This window comes from Idiotropiscis lumnitzeri, chromosome 13, assembly GCF_059441095.1.
Source record: "Idiotropiscis lumnitzeri isolate Australia: NSW breed Sydney's pygmy pipehorse chromosome 13, RoL_Ilum_1.0, whole genome shotgun sequence".
In the NCBI taxonomy this organism is placed as follows: domain Eukaryota; kingdom Metazoa; phylum Chordata; class Actinopteri; order Syngnathiformes; family Syngnathidae; genus Idiotropiscis; species Idiotropiscis lumnitzeri.
The window spans coordinates 11,160,667-11,180,364 of record NC_142403.1 but is presented as its reverse complement, the minus strand read 5'-3'; the positions used below and the strand labels follow the sequence as shown (position 1 = coordinate 11,180,364).

The 19,698-nt window shown below is 41.4% G+C and overlaps 4 protein-coding genes across 4 annotated transcripts in view; 2 read left to right on the top strand and 2 right to left on the bottom strand.

Moving 5' to 3' along the window:
- Positions 1-752: 752 nt before the first annotated feature.
- Positions 753-5,703, top strand: prrg1 (proline rich Gla (G-carboxyglutamic acid) 1). The gene is made up of 5 exons (XM_088314142.1): positions 753-768; positions 1,210-1,336; positions 2,102-2,142; positions 2,820-2,980; positions 3,480-5,703. The coding sequence occupies exons 3-5, from the start codon at positions 2,133-2,135 to the stop codon at positions 3,921-3,923; spliced, it is 615 nt and encodes a 204-aa protein (XP_088170268.1). The 5' UTR covers positions 753-768; positions 1,210-1,336; positions 2,102-2,132; the 3' UTR covers positions 3,924-5,703.
- Positions 5,704-6,144: 441 nt separating this feature from the next.
- cpox (coproporphyrinogen oxidase) lies at positions 6,145-11,767 on the bottom strand. Its single transcript, XM_088312313.1, has 7 exons — positions 11,036-11,767; positions 9,573-9,716; positions 9,334-9,444; positions 9,043-9,184; positions 7,954-8,172; positions 6,930-7,034; positions 6,145-6,857 (listed from the first exon to the last, which is right to left on the bottom strand). Exons 1-7 carry the CDS (start codon positions 11,580-11,582, stop codon positions 6,773-6,775), a joined length of 1,353 nt encoding a protein of 450 aa, XP_088168439.1. The 5' UTR covers positions 11,583-11,767; the 3' UTR covers positions 6,145-6,772.
- A 678-nt stretch (positions 11,768-12,445) lies between these two features.
- ccdc181 (coiled-coil domain containing 181) lies at positions 12,446-16,788 on the top strand. Its single transcript, XM_088312314.1, has 6 exons — positions 12,446-12,490; positions 13,284-13,388; positions 13,593-14,438; positions 14,937-15,083; positions 15,387-15,553; positions 15,627-16,788. The coding sequence occupies exons 2-6, from the start codon at positions 13,287-13,289 to the stop codon at positions 15,796-15,798; spliced, it is 1,434 nt and encodes a 477-aa protein (XP_088168440.1). The 5' UTR covers positions 12,446-12,490; positions 13,284-13,286; the 3' UTR covers positions 15,799-16,788.
- A 12-nt stretch (positions 16,789-16,800) lies between these two features.
- The window catches only part of p3h2 (prolyl 3-hydroxylase 2), a 44,625-nt gene continuing 41,727 nt past the window's right edge, over positions 16,801-19,698 (bottom strand). Inside the window, exons 12-15 of the mRNA XM_088312311.1 lie at positions 18,892-19,009; positions 18,354-18,429; positions 17,861-18,001; positions 16,801-17,771 (exon numbers count right to left, since the gene is read on the bottom strand). Coding sequence (XP_088168437.1) covers positions 17,682-17,771; positions 17,861-18,001; positions 18,354-18,429; positions 18,892-19,009 — 425 coding nt within the window. The 3' untranslated portion in view covers positions 16,801-17,681. The remainder of the gene's footprint in view (positions 17,772-17,860; positions 18,002-18,353; positions 18,430-18,891; positions 19,010-19,698) is intronic.

Here is a 19,698-nt window from a genome sequence, read left to right as displayed (position 1 = left end):
AAATTAATCATTTCAAAACTTTTTTCACCGGTAAAGACCGTGCAAAAGGCCCCAAGTCAGGTTAATCTTCCCAGGACCTTCAGAATCAACAGTGCTGGCTCATGTAATTTAACTGTTAGAAATAGGACTGTTCTTTAACCAATCAGATTTGACATTTTCCTTTCTGGGTCAGCTTGCTGGCCCACAAGAACATCAGCATTTTCCTGTCCTCTGATTGGTTGGTCAGGGCAAAACTTGTTAGAACCAACCTCATCTAGCAAAACGTGTCTAGCAATCTGCACAACTTAATAAGTTTAAGAATCAGGTTTGGTTAGGATGATTTAGCGCAGTTATATGATGTTATCGTGCATATTTGTATAGTCTGGATAGTTTCCATAATTATTACATTTTAGAACTGGTAATAAGAGGTGGATTGGGTGGGTAAGCGGGCAGTTTTACACCGGGGAATATTGCCACTGCAATTATAAACGTTTTGATAAGTGGTTGCCTGGCTGTGGCACAGCGTCCATTGATTCAATACTGAACATTTTTGTTTTGTCAAAGGCCAAACGTGGCCGATCAGTCGCATTTATGGATGAAGCTGAAATTGGCGTGACATTTCCAGGTATGCCGCAACGGGGCGCTATTTCGGCCCACGGGTTCGACTTGGTCACACCGAGTGTGACTAACCTGAAGCAGCGTGAATTTTCTCGCTTGGTCAGCCTGCTTTATGGATTGTTCAGGACGCTATTTCGTGTGGAATATATATTGCAATCATTCGCTAAGCAAGTAAGCAAGCGTCTCTCTCTCTCTCTCTTTCTATCTCTATCTGTCTCTCTCCCTCTCTCCTCCATTCCTTTTCTCGCACCCTCTCTCTCCAGTTCTCACTCTCTCTGGTTCTCTTTTTCGCTCTCTCTAATTCTCACTCACTCTCTCGTTCTCGCTCTCTCTAGTTCTCGCTTTCTCTAATTCTCTCTCTAACTCTCTCGTTCTCTTTCTCTCACTCTCCCTCACTCTCGCGATCTCTCTCTCGTTCTCTCTTTGGCTATGGCAGGTAGACAAATAAATTGTTTTAGCAGTGTTCGCTTCAATATTATTTATGTTGTCATAACTGTTCAGGTAAACACTGATTGTGTGCTGGTAAGGTATAAAATATCTGTTATTTTATGTCGTCAAGCGTTTAAACGTTCTGATGTCATCGTCTTTTTAATCTGTGCCTTTAATGATCAGAGCAGTGGGCCCGCTAGCAGTTGTGCGCATGCGCACTGTCAGCCCAGCGACACTCAAGTCCAGTTGTGTGTAGCGGCCGCAGAGGAGGCGAAGCAGTCGCAAATGCGCATTGTGGCCAGCGGAGAAGGTAAGACAAGCCGTTTGGACTACTGCACTCTCTTCCATTAACTGAAAACGAGTTACAAATGGAGTAATTCGCTAATGACATGTGTATGTTGGACCTTTGACACACGCTTCCCAAATCATCCCCCGGTTGCTTGTTTGCTTGTTTGGTTGTCACGTACGCGGCGCCAGCTAGCCTCTGACTCGGTTTGCGACGCCTCCGAGAGAGAACGACAGTTCACGTAACCGCCCCGTGCTAGCTAGCCAGCGGCGGTGCATCTTTTTAATGGCAAATCGAAAAGCAAACATCTCGCTGTTGTCTTTGTTTAACGGGAGGATATTCGTTTTTGTGTTTGTTGTCGCGGGTTTTCGTTTTGTTGGTTTCCACGAAGCCGTGCCGCCCATGAGAAAGCGTGGACAGCGACCGCCATTGGTCACTCACAACCGGACGATTTTTTTTATTTTTTTTTAACTCCTCTCTCACTCGTGTGGCAGTGACACCACTTTTCTCCAAATTATCAAATCATATTATTATTATTAACTGTCTCAATTTTCCATATCGCTCGTCCTCATAATGAGCTGGTTATGTTTGTTTTAAATCAGCTTAGTTTGCCAAAATTACCACAAGCTTCCTCGGGAACGCGTATGTTGAAATAAGTTGTGGGTAAAAAAATGTTAAAGAGGAAGACTGTTAGTTTAGTTTTATTTTTTAATAGCGAGGCACAGTTAGTAAATGTCTGGCATTTATCAGCAAGTTCAAAAGATATTGTGTTTATTTTGTTCTTTGCAGATAAGTCACCCGGGGGAGACAGACAGGAAGCATGGGGAGTGGTAGGTTTACTTTTATATTACACTCTGGTTTTGGACTCCCATGACTCCATCACTTATATTTTCTTAGTTCCCACCTCGCTTGGTGTCTTTTTCTTTTCTAGTGTGTCAGTTTTCCACAAGCTTTGTCAAACATACGGCTCTTTCTGTTTTTTGTTTTTAATTCTACACGTAATTCTTCTTCTTCCTCTCATGAGAATTTCCCATTTTCCTGCATCATGTGCTTGTATTTGGATCAAGTCTTAGAGTCACATGGATGTCATTACTTATTAAGAAAGTAACACACCAGGAAGGCCATGTGGTGTTTTTATCAAGATCGATCCCATCTAGTTCATCCCGCCTGGATGCCAAAATTAAAGATGCTTTTGTTCGTATGCAGAAAATGTGGGCACCGGATAGGCTTTGTTTCCGTTAGCACCCCTGCCCCTCTTCCTCTTTTTGTGTGCATCTCTGTCCTCTTTTTGTTCTGTGAGCCACACTCTCCTTTTCTATAAAAACACTTTCTTTGCTGAATTTGCTCTGGTCGCTGTCCTGGCTGTTGCCCCTCGCGGGGTCGCTTTCTCTCACCCATCGCGACTTTTTTAAAAATTATTGAAGGTATTTTTTTTTAATGCATTTTTTTCACAATTTGCAAAATCTCTCGGCTTGCTCCGTCACTCTGTGCCCATCCCCGACCCAAGTGTTCCTGCCGGCGGACGCGGCCCACTCGGTGCTGCGGCGGCTGCCCAGGGCCAACTTCCTCCTGGAGGAGATGAAGCAGGGCAACATCCAAAGGGAGTGCCGCGAGGAGATTTGCACCTACGAGGAGGCCCGCGAGGCTTTCGAAAATGACGAGAAGACGGTGAGATGATGATGATGTCGTTTAATCATCCGAACTGCAGTCCAATGCATCCGCTCACAAGAAAGAAGTAGAACACACAATTCCTGACACACTTTGTGCATGGTATGGCTTTTTTTTGGCACCACTTGAAGGGATTCATTTATTTATTTATTTTTAAAACAGTAGTGTTTGTCGTCATCCTGTATTTGGCTGATCTATTTGTCAAGGATGTGCACTGGATTGCAATGGAAATCAATAGAAGACTTAAGAATTCAAACCTTGTTTTGTATATTCCTTTGAAATTACTTTTTTTTTTTAAATTAGGGAACGGGTATTTTATAATATTAATATGTATGAGTCACACCCGAGTATGAGTTGCAGGCCCAGCCAACCGATGAAAAAAGTGTGTCAGATGAAACAGTTATCAGAGTGCTATTCTTGCAAATATTGCAATGTACATCAGTGGCGCAGTCCTGCTGACACCAAGTGGTCCTAATGTGTGTATTGTGGTTGCGGACAGAGGCGCTTCTGGGAGGAATACGTGCGCGAAAGCAGCCCTTCAGGAGGTCTTGAGTCGGTGGTGGGCGGCGTGCACTCGCTGTACCTGATCGTGCCGTTGCTGACGGTGGTGTTCATCGTGGTGGCCGTGGCCGCCATCGTGTTTTGCTGCCACTCCCGCAAGCGCTCGCAACGCAGCCCCGGCCTGGCCCACGCTCGCCACGACCACGTGCTGTCGGTGGTCTCCACGGACCACTGGGGGCGGGACTATCACCACGACGACCGCTCGGAACTCAGCGCACACAGCAGCCCCGCCGGCTACCCCGGCTCAGAGGCGGCGTCCGCACGGGGGAGCACCGCCGACCGGCCGCCGTCGTACGAAGAGGCGGTGGGCCGCGCCGACGTCCGCGTGGAGACGGAGCCCCCGCCGCAGTACGAGGACATCATCAATACCAGCGGGAAGTGAACGTATGATGCTATCTCTGCCAGCACTCAATGTTTGCACTGACCTTTTGGAGAGGAGGATTGCGCAAGTGCCAAATTCAACAAACATCTGTGCTGTAGCAAGGCAAACCTCTCATGCGGTCAAAGTAGGAAAAAAAAGAATGGTTGTTCTTGCCATACCGAAGGATTTTTCTGGAGGCCAGTGCCAAGTATTTACAATTTACAATTTGCTTGCACGGTTCGGAAAGAGCATCATAGACGCACGGCTCTGCACAACAATGCCGCTCTCATTCAGGAAAGCACCATCAACATCAACATTTTAGCATTTTGTCACAATCACAAGTCCGGCAACGTCTAGTGCATTCTTTGTCCTCACTAGTAAGAACATTTGTAACACTAGTAACATTTTTTTTACCACTACTTTAGGAATTTTCTGTGCAGTAGTTGGACAACTATATGTTACTAAGTGAGGTAAAATGTCACTAGTTGACAACTGCTTGTCACTAATACCACTAGTGACATTGTACAATTTCGTTAGCTTAACATCTAGTAGTGGTCAAAGATATCAAATAAATGCCCAAATGGATTTCCATCCATTGCGGTCGATAATGTTTTAGTTGAACTTGCTAAACAATGTTTAAGAGGGTCCTCATTTGAGTTTGAATGTGTCATATACACGTCGACTGTTATGTGAAGTATCTCCGCTGTGTTTGTTGACCTTTGACATGCTGTTTTGAAGCCTCACTCAACTGTGAAAATCTTCCCTGCGCCCCAAAGCGCCTCCAGTCCTTTCCCACGCGACATTGGAAACGAGGCAAAAGCTTTCTCGGGGAAGATTGTGTATTGAATGCCACAATGGACCAAGTCCATGTCAAGCATGTGTTACCTAATGTAATCTGTGAAAATATAAATATAAATACTGTATGTATTGTCTGTGTGAAAGTCAAATTGCAGTAAGATTTTTAAGCTTTTAAGGGCATATGAATGCGTTCATATTAATGGATCTATTGTAGCCGATAACTAATAAGGCACTTGTGTGTGTGTGGTGGCTTACAGTCATCTCTTTAAGACAAAGTTCTGAAATATTCTTATTATTTTTGGCCTGGTGTGGCGACACAATGGTCCTTTGAGAGGTGTGATTTGCCTCGCGGCTCAAATGTCCGCCTGAAGGTAACAATTGAAAACGACTTCAACCACGGATGTCAAACTCAAGGCTCGTTTTAGGCGGCTCACTTCATAAAAATAGGATGTCTATTTCATGTTTATTTAATAATTTTTTTCTCTTTTTTTTTTTACAAGAACTAAGTCACGCGAGCTGGTTTTGTAAGCATTTGTCTTCAAATTTCTTCTAACCTGAAAAGTTGTTTACTCAAATGTTTGCCTGATTTCGAAATCAATTTGTTTTGAAATGTGTATTTGAATTAAGCGCAGGGGTAATTGCACGTATGTGATAAAATTATTATTCATTCATGGTATTTGGTTTTCAAGTCATAATCTGAGGGAAACCTTAACTTTGATGTGGCTTATGATGAATTGGAGTTTGACACCCCTGACTGAACATTAATTGATTGGGCCAGGCATACTAATGCTATATTGTTGCATACATGAAATACAATTTGTTAACGCTGAGCACTGTTTTGTTTTTAAGTTGACCTGTTGTTGTGTTGGTATCCATTTTAACGCACTGTCCCACATTACCTTAGCTAACGTACAGCAACACAAAATGCAAGGGAACCTGTAAGAAATCTTTAATATGTAAAAAAGTGTGAAATGATTTGCAATATAAAAAATGGCAAATGTGACATATTTCTCTTTTACTGTCATCCACTAGGAGTTAACAGGACGGTTGAAGTATTTATCATAATTTTCAACAAGGCGACCACAAGCCAGAAAAAAAATTCAGGATCCATTTCCTTACTCGGTAGACATTTTTTTTTAAAAAGCCTTACTATACATGGTCTTTTTTTTTTAAGCCGTAGTCTGCTGAAAAAAAATGAAACGCCAGACTATACATGGTCGTTTTGCAAAAATGCCTTACTATAAGTGGTCGTCTTTTTTTTTTTTAAACGCCTTACTATCAATGCTCGTCGTTTTGAAAAACGCCTTACTATAAATTGTCTTATTAAAAAAAAAAAGTCTTACTATAGCTCATCGTCATTTTTTAAAAATGCCTTACTATCTGTGGTCATTTTTTTTAAAAACACATTAAAATACACTCATAAAAGAAAAACAAAAGGGTCAAGTAGAACTCCAACTTGGGATTTATTTGTAAAGAGAGACAGAATCAAGGTAAATGTTGGATCAATTTATAGAAAATATTTTTGGCAAAATTCATATGGATTGGTCAATCGTATGTTAACCAAAAGACGTACTTCGCATGCGGACGTATTTCAGTATTTACTCATTAATTTAACAAGCATATAAATGTGAAATTTGCAATATTTGTCCTTGGAGTAGGCCTCGGCCTTGCAACTTTGCATGAAACATGATCCAAAAGGCTAACATTGAATTGTCATTGAAAGAAACCAAACAAAGTAATCAGCCGAAGACCAGAAAAACAAGTGACACGACACATTCAGTTTGTTTCTATTTCACACCATGTGTGGGGAGAAAAAAAAAAGAAAAGCAGTAAGACTTCAAGTACCGCAAGCGACATTTAGTCTCAACACAAAAGGACATGTCAATGTACCTCCGACGTTTTTTTTTTTTGTCCTCTCGGCCTTCCAGTGACTGACAGCAGAGTTAAAAAACTAACAAATAAACAAAAAAAAGAACATGTCAAGGAACCTATTATTTTGGTAAACAGCACAATTATCAAATACAACATGGATGTTGCATCCATTTTGACGAGTGAATGTGTCAACACGGCGCTCAAAGCCACTCTTTTGGATTTCGTAACACCTCCAGCATCTCGGCCTCTCGGGTGCCTAGGGCGGGTTCGTGCATGTACTCCCACCTGAGGAGGAAGATGCACTCGGTTAGCTCGGCTTGTCACTGACAAGCTGCCGCTGCGCGCTGCGCCACTTACCTGGCGGTTAGGGGAAGGGACATGAGGATGCTCTCGATTCGGGATCCTGGCGTGGCCAAGCCGAACTTCACTCCTCTGTCGTACACCAAGTTGAACTCCACGTACCTGAAGCACAACGTCACGCTGGTCTCACATGCATCTAACTTGAGTACCGGTAATTCTTAGTTAAAAACAGATTTTATACAAATGTCTTCTCGATACCAAGAAAATAACCTGTGGCTGACGTGCCAAGATAAAAGATTTATTTTTTAATTTATTTTATTGCGGTAAAATAACAACATCAATGTTGTTATGGTGAAAATGAGATTTTCCTCTTGTAAAATTACAATGTTAAGCACAAAAATTATTTTATCATAAAAATGTCTATCCTTGCAAAATTCTGTTAATATATTTTTTTTATTCAAGTGAAATGTTAATAAAAAAACTACTATTTATGAAAAATAAATATATGATAAATATGATTTAATTCTTGTAAGCGGCATTAATATTAAAACTATACAACTGTTTACCTTAAAAATATGGGCACTTGTAAAATGCCAAACTTAATCTTAAAAAGATACAACTTTTCATCTTGAAAGTATTATTTACAGTATTCTAGTAAACCTAAATGTAAAAGACTATTTTTAATTACTTTTTTCTTGTACATTTCCTGTGAAGAGATACAACTTTTTAAATTGCAAGATGACAATCTATTAAAATGTACAAGAAGAATTTGACATATCTGAAGTTATACTACTTTTAAGACCCAACATATGTCTATTCTCATAAAATGATAGCCTCAATTTAAAAAAAAAATATCTTGAAAATAGAATATTTGAAATGATCGTTAATTGCGGAAATCTTCTTACTTGAAAAATATGATGCTAATCGTTGGAAAATTACGCCAATCTGCAAACAATCTAATTTTGGATTTTAGAAAAATTACAATGTTAATCTGGAGAATATCTGACTTGAACTTTGTATCGTTTTCTTTTTCTTCACAGGGAGCCCACTCAGACAACACAATCCACAACGACACACTCACCTCCCTCGTCGCACCTGCTGCCAGTCCTTCTCCTCGTCGGTGAAAGGATGGCGGAGGTGTTTGTATACGATGGGCAGGTAGCAAGGCACCACGGTGCGTGCGCAGCTCTTGACGAAAGCGAAAGCTTCCTCCTGACTGGGGCCGTCAAGGTCGTCGAAGAAGATCCCGCCGATGCCACGAGTCTCTCCTCTGTGGCGGACGTAGAAGTATCTGTCACACCTGAAAAACATCGGAATGAGAAAGATTGACTTGTGGAGATAATCATGTCCTGTAACTGCCTAGGGAAAATGTCAGCTAACAAACATTCTTTATTTTCTGTATGTATGTAAATGTGCGGCAATGTGTGTCCATCCATTAGCTAAGCCGCTTCTCCTCACGAGGGTCGCGGAATCGAACCCTGCACCCCTGAACTGTGAGGTCATTGTGCCAACCAGTTCCCCACATGTATACATATAAAGTAGTTTTTTTTTTTTTTTAACTAAACAAATCAAATTGCGATTGTTTTGATCATTATAGCGATATATATATTTTTTAAATCTTCTCTTGCATTTAATGAATCTGTACTAAAATAAAATATATCCAATTTTTTATACATCAATATTTTGGTCTTTTAGGTTCATCTTACACTAAAATTGAGGCAAATAAACAAATAAATATTTCAGCCAGTTGATTAGCAAATTTTAGCCATTGCCATTGAAAACTGCATTCTACTACAATATATGTTTCAATTTGGTGAATTGTTCAGCCCTAATTTCGATCAATTTGTAATTTAATGAGATGCGTGATGTGTAGATTATATTGAACCTGACTGTAACCAATACCAACCGTATTTTTAAAGCATCAATCAAAATTGGACAGCAATTGTCTTTGTATTTTCTGTCATGAGTTAGAGGTGCTCAAAATAGAACAGCCATTAAATATTGACCTGAATTGACTTCACGACAGCCACACAGCGAAGGGAATCAGAAAGCCACAGCGCTAGTAACCGTCTTTTCTTTCACTCTTGTCTTATCAACATCATGCAGTCAAGAAACACCCTCGGTATCCAACGTAATGACATCACACCCTCAGACGCGCGTCCCTTTGTACCATTTCTTGAAATCGGGGTAGTATTGCGAGTGGTGCTTGTCGCAGGCCTCCTTCAGGGTGTTGTGGAAGTGAAATGCATCTTCTTTATTGACATAGACCGGAGTCAAGTCTGTGCCGCCACCGAACCACCACTGTTTGGAGCCTGGGGAAAAAAAACAAAAAACACACACACATGTGGGAGGAAGGAGAGAGGGAGGGAGAGAGGAGACAAGGGTGATGAATGGAGTCATGGATACAAAGACACGGATGGCTGCTGACGTCAAGGCGCAAACAATGGCACGTCTTCCTCACCATCTTCCTCCTCGATCTCGAAGTATCTGTAGTTGAAGTGCACGGTGGGGACGTATGGGTTCTTGGGGTGGATTACGGAGCTCACGCCCATGGCACAAAATGGCAGCTTGCCTGAGACAATACACAAAACATCATTTTGCTTTGTTACTTCGTGTTCTTCATGTCAGTCAGGCTTCTTCGAGTACTTTGACGTTATTTAATTTGATCTTGCAGTTGTTTACAAAGTCGACAGCGCTTACCATCTTTCCCTTTGAGGACCTTGCCCCTGCTCCTCATCTGCTTGGCGGCCTCTTCGGTTAAGTTTCCAAAGACAACTGACACATTGACGCCGGCCTTCTCAAACACTTGGCCATCCTGCAGCACGCAGCTGATGCCACCACCACCTAAAGCACAATATCCATGCCGTAGCATGCATGCAACCGTCAATAGAAGATGGGCGGATAAATGGACAACTGCTACAGAAATTCATGGCAGTGCTGAAGCGCTGACGCGGAACTGAAATGTTGCACAATTAAGTGAAATGTAAATACTCAACAGTTGTCCTAATATAATGAGAATTGGTCACCAATTAGGAAATCTGGAAGGCTTATGTATATTTGGAACATCGCTATTGATTTTATTAATATGGGAATTTTGTCATCGCAGCACTGAAAAGAGTGGGAATTTGTGGAACAAGACAATACTTTGGAAAAATGTCTTGAATGAGATAAACACTTGAGAAATATGTGGTGATTAAATACATTTGGAAAATGTATCAAATCACTGCAATATGATTTTTTCTTTCTAGCAGGAAAAGTGGGAATTTTGGATCATGTAACAAATAGTTACCTCCGAGAGCATATTCTGAATAAAATTAAATTGGACGTTTTAGAAGGTCAAAAAGTGGCGTCATTATCATAATAATAATGGCTTTGTGACGTCGCTTCCGGCCAAAATACGCCACTTCCGGTTTCGTGACGTTACTTCCGGTTTCATGGCGTCATTTCCGGTCAAAATACGTCACTTCCGGTTTCGTGACGTCATTTGCGGCCAAAATACGTCGCTCCCAGTTTCGTGACATCACTTCCGGTCAAAATACGTCACTTCCGGTTTCGTGGCGTCATTTCCGGTTTCGTGACGTCACTTCCGGTCAAAATACGTCACGACCGGTTCACTTCCGGAAATTGAATTACCTGAATTATGTTCAAGGAATTACATGAATAGAGTGAATCACATGAATTATGGGAAAGGAATTACATGAATGTGAAATGAATGACCTGAATAACTTGAATTTCAAACTGGAAACATTTGAATGTGAAATGTTGAATTTCCCAATCGAAATGAATGGGGTGAATTTGGGGGTGAAAAATGTGAAATTGTGAATAATCTGAATAAGTGAATGACATGAAAAATGGAAGCCCCCAATCACATGAATATGTGGAACACGTTAAAAGTGGAATGAATCGGTTGAATTATGTGGAAGTAGTTAAGCGCCGAAAAAGTGGGAGGAATAAGTTTAATATTAATAAAGAATCAGAATAACATATGTGTGAAGGCCTTCGCCTTCACACAATAATAATAAAATTCCAGAGAAACGTTTACCGAAATTTAAGGGTGAACCTAAATACAGCTTATCCTAAAATTTCCTCCAAAAGACCAACAAGCATATAATGCAGTGTCATTAATGTGCAAATGCTCTTCAGCATACCAAAGTGTATCCTACCTTCTTTTCTTTGCCAGCGATCCACCTTGAACGTGCCACCGTCCACCGCTTGCAAAGCTTTGCAAAACTCGGCCTGCGTCTCCATGATGAGCATCTCCATCCTGGTGCACATGTCATCTTTCCTCCCCTGCAGCTCGGCGACGTCAGTGATCGGAGGAGACATGAATCCCCGGCACCTCTCCAAGATGTCGCCCTCCTCCTGGTCCCGTTCCAGTTTCTGGTCCCGGTCCTTCTCTGGTAGCAGCGTCGCCATCTCGGCCCGCTGCAAGTGGTTGCCGTTGGCCAAGAACCCCGCCACTGCAGCGGCTGCGGTGACTGCTGACAGCGCCACGGCTCCCCGCCTGCTGTTTCGCTCACTGGCTGACGACCTGCCTGCGGTCCGTTGGGACATGAACCGGAGGCAGGTCGTCGTGGACGAGGATGTCGTCGGCGGCAATGAACAAGACGAGTGACTCTCTCCTGCTCGAGAAAGCACCTTTAGATGTGAAATAAAACATCGCCTCGTCGTTGCCTTTGCCGTATTCTTAATGAATACAATAGTGGCCATTTTTAAAAAAAAATGAAGGAAATCCACACGTTATATTGCCTCCTCTTGACTCTTTCCCCCAAGAAACTAGCAAAATATTATCAGAACTTGCTGATAAGAGTTAGACGCCAAGGAGCGCATACTTCCGCGATAGTGAGAAAGGCTTCATGGGAAATGTAGTTTCTACAGCTGCCTATAACCTAGGCTAGGCTGATTGGCGAATTTCAAGTCCCAGAAAGCCTGGCGGCTCAACTAAGGAGGCGTTCACGGACTCATGCGCGGAATCTATTTTATGTACAAACGACGCCAGCTTGTGACAGACAGACAGACAGTCGGACAGACATTTGTCGCTAAATTCACAACAAACAGCAAATCGTAAACATCAGTTAACGTTGAAACATAAAACAAAGTCAATTATACGTTGTGTGTTTAAACAAATATATATATATTTTTTTTTTTTTTTTTTTTTTTTACGTTTTAGCTATCTGGACTAGTGTAAATCACAATACTGTTCATTTGACATTTTGTGTTGACCTTTAAATAACAGTCAAAATTGTTTTGCGGGTATTTTTGAACGCCAGACAAACAAAATTAATATTCAATGATTCATTCTCACAAGTTAAGTTATTAGGGAACGTTTCTTGTTGTGTGCGCGTGTGTGTGTCGCCAGCTTATGCGAGTGGGCTTTCATTGTTGCCTGTGCGCATGCGCGAGTGTAAATGTTGTCAGTCTCTATGGCGACGGGGCAGTTAATGCTTTTAGAGTTGTAGACGGCGAGAGATTATGTACACAAGGCAGGTGTCGCCCCGCAGACGGACTGTCTTCAATGATTATGTGACTCATTTCAATGTTGGAAAGCAGGCAGCACGTTTGCATGTTTGCTTTCATCGCATTTTTACTCTTCGGGAATACGAACGCACGATCCATTGGTAAGTTGACAAGCAGACATAATTTTTTAATTCGTTAAGTTTCGCGTGAAATCCTTCCAAGGCCCACTGGTGAACTTTTCATGCCGCTACATCCGATTGTTCAATTAATTGAAACAAACCAAAGCAATTACAACTTGCTTCAACACTCTTAGCAGCAACTCTGCTTGTAAATCGCATATATAGATATATATATATATATATATATATATATATATATATATATATATATATATATTTATATGTATGTATAAAACGAAAGAGCGAATAAGTAAATAAATAATTCAAAATGTTAACAAAAAATAACATTTCAACTTTATTAATAAACCGCTATAGTATGTCAGATATTAATACTAATATTAATACTCCTACCATTGCCAATTATTTGGTTTGATATGACACTTTTTTAGCTACTCAGCATTTGCAGACACATAAAAGACTACAACATTGAGGACACATGTGACATGTCCATCATGAGATTTATCTGACAGTGTCAATGAAACTGTGCCTTAATATGTTTGTTTTGGTTACATTTCATTTCATTGCATTCTAAAATCGATTCTTCTAACCTTATATGACCGAATAACATCACCTGATGATTATTCAGTGATTGGCAAAATTGACTTTTATGCAAGAGATGTGTCCGTGTCTCACACAAAATCAGCCGGCTGAAGCCTTCCTGCCATCCTGAACACGAGACGCACATTAGGAAATGGATGACGTATGATACTAACAATAACTAAATAAAATCTATCATTCCATATTAGTTGAGAATTTGATTTTCTCCTGATGCTAGATCATGAGTGAGATGGTGTGCACGAAATCCCAGGAGGTGTATGAGGACGACTTTGAGAAGGATCTGGACTGGCTGATTAGTGAGGAAAGTCGGAGCGAGGAGCAAGTAAGTGAAACTCATCAGCTGACATACTGTAAAACAGTAATGACATCCTTTCACTGTGCTGCAATATTCATGAACACGCTTATACGCACACATGAGTGTTCCAACAACAAACTGTCCGTTACCTTTGATGGGACTGTTCTTCATCTGGCTGCGGGGGAATTCAATTGAAGAATTATTGCAGAGGTGCATATTTCCACCACACAGGGTCCTGACTACGAGGACATTGAAGCGGACATCGACAAAGAGCTGGCCGAGGATGACAAACCACATGAAGCGAAGGAGAGAAGCAGCAACTCCGAAGAGCAGGAGGACGATGAAGAGAGGTGGCCCTCACCAATGGGCCCGCTTGAGTACGACTCGGACGGAGACGGCCCCAATAAGTCCTTTCATGCGACGCCACCTCCTTTGGGAGTTGGCCAGCAGACGGATGAGGAGAAGAAGTACATCCTGGAGAAGATCCAAAAAGCCAACAAGGAGCTGCGGGATCAAGAAGCTCCCAATTTGAGCAGGAGGCGGCGACTGCAGTTTAAAGAGACGCTGGTTACCTTGGTGGCGCCTCCATTGCATTTGGAAAATGATGCCCGAGAGGCGCATGACACTGCGGTGGACATGTCAGGGAGGCTGTCGGAGCTCAAACTGTCCCCTCCAGAGGAGCGTCAAGATGACAAGAGAGTCGAAGGCCCGAAAGAGGGGAGGGTCCTTGTGGAAAAAGATGGCAGGTTTGACCTTGTCAGCCTCAAAGAGGTGGAGAATCAATGCCTCCTCCCGCCAATCGCACCAGAGCACACAGGGAGCTCCAGAAAGATCCGCGCTTCCATCCTCCCACCGCGTTCGCCCACCGGGGCTTGTTCCGATGGCCGGAGGGCTCCCCAACCTCCGGGAAGGCCCAGCTCGGCCTGCCACAGCCACAGAGGAGGCCAGAGGAGAGGAACCAAGAGGCGGGTGCAGTCGGCCACCGGGACGCTTTCCCAGGCCACATTCAAGCTGTCACCTCAGCAGAAGGAGCTGCTGCACAAAGTCCAGGAGAGGAAGGAGAAGTTGGCCAGAGAGGTAATGACAAGAGTGCATCCCCACCTTTCACAAAAGACGGGGAGCGAGACCTGTCCAAAGTTAACAAAAACTAACCCCAAAAAAAACACATATTTATAAAAACATTTTTGTTATCTTCATAAAACACAAAAATAGCAGAATAATAACAGAAATAATTTCAAATGACGTTTTACGCTTACAAAACTACAATAATTCTAGCTATTTATTGCGCCTTCAAATGTGTTTTTATGTATTTTTTTCTTTTTAGTACACAAAACTTGCTGCTCCCTATTAAGTGAGTTGAGCTCACTGCCAACACATATTTTTTTAATGTGCATTTCAAAACAAACAAAGAAACAAACTTGAATAAAACTCAACTCACTCGAAATCATTTAATTGGCACTGAGATGCCAGCAGATGGCGCCAAAGCGACTTGTATATGCCACACCACAACTAAGCGGTTTGTTGACTGAATTATTCAAAGCCTGTCATTGAATTACTTTTAATGTACGGTGTCAGGCCGAGCAGAGGAAGTTGGAGGAAGAGGAGCAGAAGAAACAGGAAAACGAACTGGCTTTCAAGGCCTGGCTGCTGAGGAAGAGAGAGCAGCTGCAGCAGGAGAGGAGAATCCACAGAGCTCAGGAGATGGAGAGGATGACCTTGCAGGTAATCACCACAAGAGGGAGACAACAAACAGTCCGCCGATCAGGAGCGTTTTAAAACAGCGTTTCTTTGCGTTGATTGAGCCCTGGCATACATTTTAGAAACATGTCACAGCAGACCACGCTGTGAAATGTCACAAAATGTACATTTTGCTGAAATAGTGCCAACATTTTAGTGAGTCATTTTTAAATCCATCACATACAAGCGGCCAGTTCTGTGAATGGCAACTCCGTGCTATGCTTCATTTACCAATTACAAAAATGAAACCCAAAAGCCAAAAGTGTTTTTTCCCCAATTTTGCTGCAGAAGGACTCAAATGAACCGGAAGAGGCCTTCCGACTGTGGCTGCAGAAGAAACAGGAGCAGCATCAGCGAGAAAAGCAAATTGTTCAGCTGAAGAGGATGGAGGAGGAGGAGGAGGAGGGTAGTTATCTCCTCCGCAGCCGAGAGGAGTGCGAACGCGCCTTCAAGCTGTGAGATCATCGTTCTCTTTTTTTTCTTTTTGGGCTGTCTTTTTTTTTTTTAACTTTGCCCGTCGCCCCACAGGTGGCTGACCCGGAAGCGGGTGGAGAAGAGGGCGGAGCAACGGGCGGCTCGGGAGCGCTCGCGCAGGTTTGTGCTGGAGGAGCGGCGGGCACGGCGCATGCGCGATTTGCTGTGCACGGCCAGCGACACCAGGACGTTCCGGTTTACAGATCAGCTCACTTGTCGCTTCTAAAACTTTCATTTTGGACGTTCGGAACGGCGCGCAATAAACGACTTCTTATTGTTTTTTCATAGTTTTATATTTAGGAGTTTTCAAACAAATCCTCATTGTAATTACGACTGTACTACTGCGATAGACTATCTATTTAAGCATGTTTTAGATATCTGTGGGCTGCGATATACAATACTACAATTGTATTAATATCGCGCATTTCAAAACAGATGGAGTTGTGACCAAGCGCTTACCATATGCCGTAATATAAATCAGCAGGTAATTAGAACATAAATTAAAACACATTCGGAATTTTATGTCACTAGTAGCACGCATTTGTCATCTAGTGTAAAGTTTTGCGACTAATATGCCAAAGTTGTTGTACTCGTGAGGATAAAGAGTGTACAAGTACATATAAGGTGGATGTTGAATAAATGCTTAAAATTGCTTTATTGAAGCGGTTTCAGAATTTATCCAATATCCTTGTTAAGGAGAATACTAGCGCATCACACTTGCCTGCTAGTTTGGTCTAATAGTAATTTTCAAAAAGTTGCACTATCAAGACACAGTCCTTCTACTTGCGTGTTGAATTGTCTTCCTGATATGTGCAAATGTAGTTTTACTCTTACTGTTGCAGCCAGGGCCATTTGATTTCATGGAGCAAAATGTACAATATGTATTTTGTTACAATAGGATTGTGATTTTTTTTTTCTTTAATTGCTGTGATGTTCTCAGGAAAGATTACGTGGCTTGTTATGGAAAATTGCATTAATTTTTTCATGATTTGATTAAAGATGAACATGCTTTTTTTTAATGAGTTAAAATTTTTCTTAAAACACATTCACCACAGCGACTTCTCAGCATTATGTGTGTTCATTATTTTCACAATATGACTTACTGTATTTGCTGATATAACATTGATTACGTCAATCTGTTGTAGCAATTTGTAGATGTGTTCAGTCACAACTATGTGAGTCTGCATGTGAGAGAATAAACCAAATAAAAAAAATGACATATCAACACTAACCATCTATAATTTATTAGGGCCCGTAAACATACAATTTTGTGCATTTTATCCTTAAATATCAGTGAAAACAAAAGTGTCGAACCTCACCCAATCGGATTAAAGCTCTTTGTAGTTGCAGAACAACAAGACAATAGATATATTTTCCCATTGAATTTACAGTGCATGACTTTGTCGTATCAGCTGTAGATCAACATAAATCAAAAATATCATATTCCTTGAAACAGGAAAGATTGACCTTTTATGATAAAAAGCTTCCCATATTAAACACCGACAGTTGTGACAGCAGCTGTCGACGCATTAACACATAAATAAAAACACAACATGAAAAACAAATACAGACACATTTTCCCCAGACAGAAGTACCGAGTGCATGATTATTATAAATATATATAATATTCAGAACACATCTCTTTAAAAATAGTGCTAGTTCAAAAATCTAAATGAGAAAACAGTGCACTGTCTACTTTGAGGACAACAATTACTGGCATGGAAATAATACAAAGAAAACAACAATTTTGGACTTGGAACGTACCTGATTGTCAAGTATTTTACTTGTCAAGTACTTTTCATGTAATGAAGTACTTGGAGTGTTTTTCCACATTAAAGCCAACATGTTGACCTAAAAAACAACGCAAAGCAGGAAAAATCTCCCATTTGACTTTCACAGATCAGTGACACATGAAAGAACGCAAAAAACAGCAAGAACACGCTCCAGCACACATGCACACGTGCGCACACACACGCGCACACCCACACACTTTCCCAATATCATCGAACCTGCAACTGAAATAGTAGAAAAATAGATCCGTTTCTGATTCAAAGCTAAGTTCCACAATAAATAAACATCATCAACAAACAGATGAGGTGGCGTATAGGGCTACAGTTCATCTTTGGGGTTAATGTCGAGGCCATCATCCACAGACTCTGCGATCCAGTTTTGGATCACCTCGTCTGCCTGAAGCCTCTCCTGCACAAACAACAAGCGCACAATCAGTGCCAGACTCCGCTTAGGAAGCAAAGCAAGACGACATGCTTTCTCTCTGAACCGAGCCGTACCATTTCTCTGTGGAGCGGGTCCAAGGTGAACCACAGAGCCACGGCGCACCTCCGGCCAGTCGTGACGGCCTTCACACCGTGCGGATTCTCCCCGCCAGAGGAGAATGCCACCAACCGACCACACTTGGGCCTCACCGTTGCCTGCAGAGGAGGCGGACCAAAAACAAATGGCCGATGACTCCAAATTTCAGGCTGACATTGCAGCAAAGTTAAATAAAAAAAAAAAAAAATATATATGGGGACAGAAAGAATAATAAAAATAATAATTCTAAGAACTTTGTGAATTCTTCCCAGTATATATATATATATATATATATATATATATATATATATATATATATATATATATATATATATATAAAGTAAAATGACATCTGGGTTGGGAGAAGCCCACATTTAGCTCGCATTGAGCCATGCCGCCTCATTAAATTGCAACTTGAAGCGCTACAAACATGCACAGAAGTAGTCTTATATTAGAAGTGATGCAACTTACTGTGACTGTTTTGGCGTCCAGCTGCGTAAAGAAGAGCTCGCCGCCTTCAAAGTCTCCATTGAGGTATAACAGTGCACTGAAAAGAAGATGCCGACAACACCAAAGGTGAGTGTGAACAAGTGCGATGTTGTTCAGTATTATACTGGAGATGGAGTACTTTGATCACTCACTCACTCACATGCCCACTTGCACAAATGCAGGCATTGAGTACATTTGTCGCACCAGGTACCAGTATTAAAAAGGTGCAGTGGTGCCTTGGTTTAAAAAACAATACTACTGAATACAGCATACAGCACATGTATAATGTATAACGTATATTGAATTTTACATATATCTTACATGAAAAACAAAACAAAACGATATGTTCTGTGGTGCTTGAAAAAAAATATTTTGAAATAACAAAAATGTACACATTTGAAGCTGTTATTAGTCAGCTTTTATTCTGCTGCTTTTCCTTATGTTTTGTATTAGTCTTGTTTTAGTACCGATGCAGATTTCGTATCACATTGAGAATTTTTGCTCTGCTGACAACACTAACCTGTAGTCACGGTGCATGAACGCGGGGCCCTCCTTCCAGCATTCTTTGGCCTCGGAGTCCAGCAGACAGTTATCGGCATGGATGGGATGGCTCAGGTCATGTCGTTGCTCCTGCTGACCTGTCAACATCACACACACATACACACACAAAAAAAAACATTTCATGGCTACCGTGATGCGACGAAAATGCATTTTCTACAAGCTCTTTTTGCAATGTTGCATGAGTAGTCAGATGCAAAAACGCAGACCCATTCTAAGTTTTTCCCCTGCTTAAAAATAAAAAAATATATATATATATAACTGGGAGGTGTGCCAGCTTAAATTGAAACTCTCCTAAATATTTGATTGAAAGTTTATTTTTGTTCTTTGGATCAAAAGTAAAGTGCTGGTATTGTGCCCTCAACGTTTCATCTCTTTGAGTCGCACTCCATACATATTGACAATTTAAAGTCTCCAATGAACGTGAAGAATGAAAAGCGGAGACAATGCAAACCTCACACAGTAAGTCCGCAGCTGAGATTCAAAATCAGAACTTATCTCAAGTTCAAACCCTTTGTTATTAAAATACAAGTCACGGTCTTTCCATATTGCATTTTTGACTTAAAATCAGCTCGTAAAAAAGATTCTTGTCATTTTGATTTATTTTCGTTTTATACTGTAACTCTCATAAATTATCACAATTTTTTCCTCGCAATTCAATGACTTTACTCTCGGAGTATTTTTTTTTAGCTCCACTTCTCGGTGTGGTGCACCACTCCAAGCCACGGCGCCTACAACAAATGTTCATAGTTTATCTCTGCCCGTGATC

Bases quoted from the DNA above. Each gene is read 5' to 3' on its own strand.
- prrg1 (XM_088314142.1), top strand. The intron at 2,981-3,479 runs GTGAGATGATGA...GGTTGCGGACAG, and splicing joins TCGAAAATGACGAGAAGACG to AGGCGCTTCTGGGAGGAATA.
- cpox (XM_088312313.1), bottom strand. From the start codon at position 11,582: ATGGCCACTATTGTATTCATTAAGAATACGGCAAAGGCAACGACGAGG. The intron at 9,445-9,572 runs GTAAGCGCTGTC...GTATTGTCTCAG, and splicing joins GGTCCTCAAAGGGAAAGATG to GCAAGCTGCCATTTTGTGCC. The intron at 9,185-9,333 runs GTGAGGAAGACG...TTTTTTCCCCAG, and splicing joins CGAGATCGAGGAGGAAGATG to GCTCCAAACAGTGGTGGTTC.
- ccdc181 (XM_088312314.1), top strand. From the start codon at position 13,287: ATGAGTGAGATGGTGTGCACGAAATCCCAGGAGGTGTATGAGGACGAC. The intron at 15,084-15,386 runs GTAATCACCACA...ATTTTGCTGCAG, and splicing joins TGGAGAGGATGACCTTGCAG to AAGGACTCAAATGAACCGGA. The intron at 15,554-15,626 runs GTGAGATCATCG...GTCGCCCCACAG, and splicing joins TGCGAACGCGCCTTCAAGCT to GTGGCTGACCCGGAAGCGGG.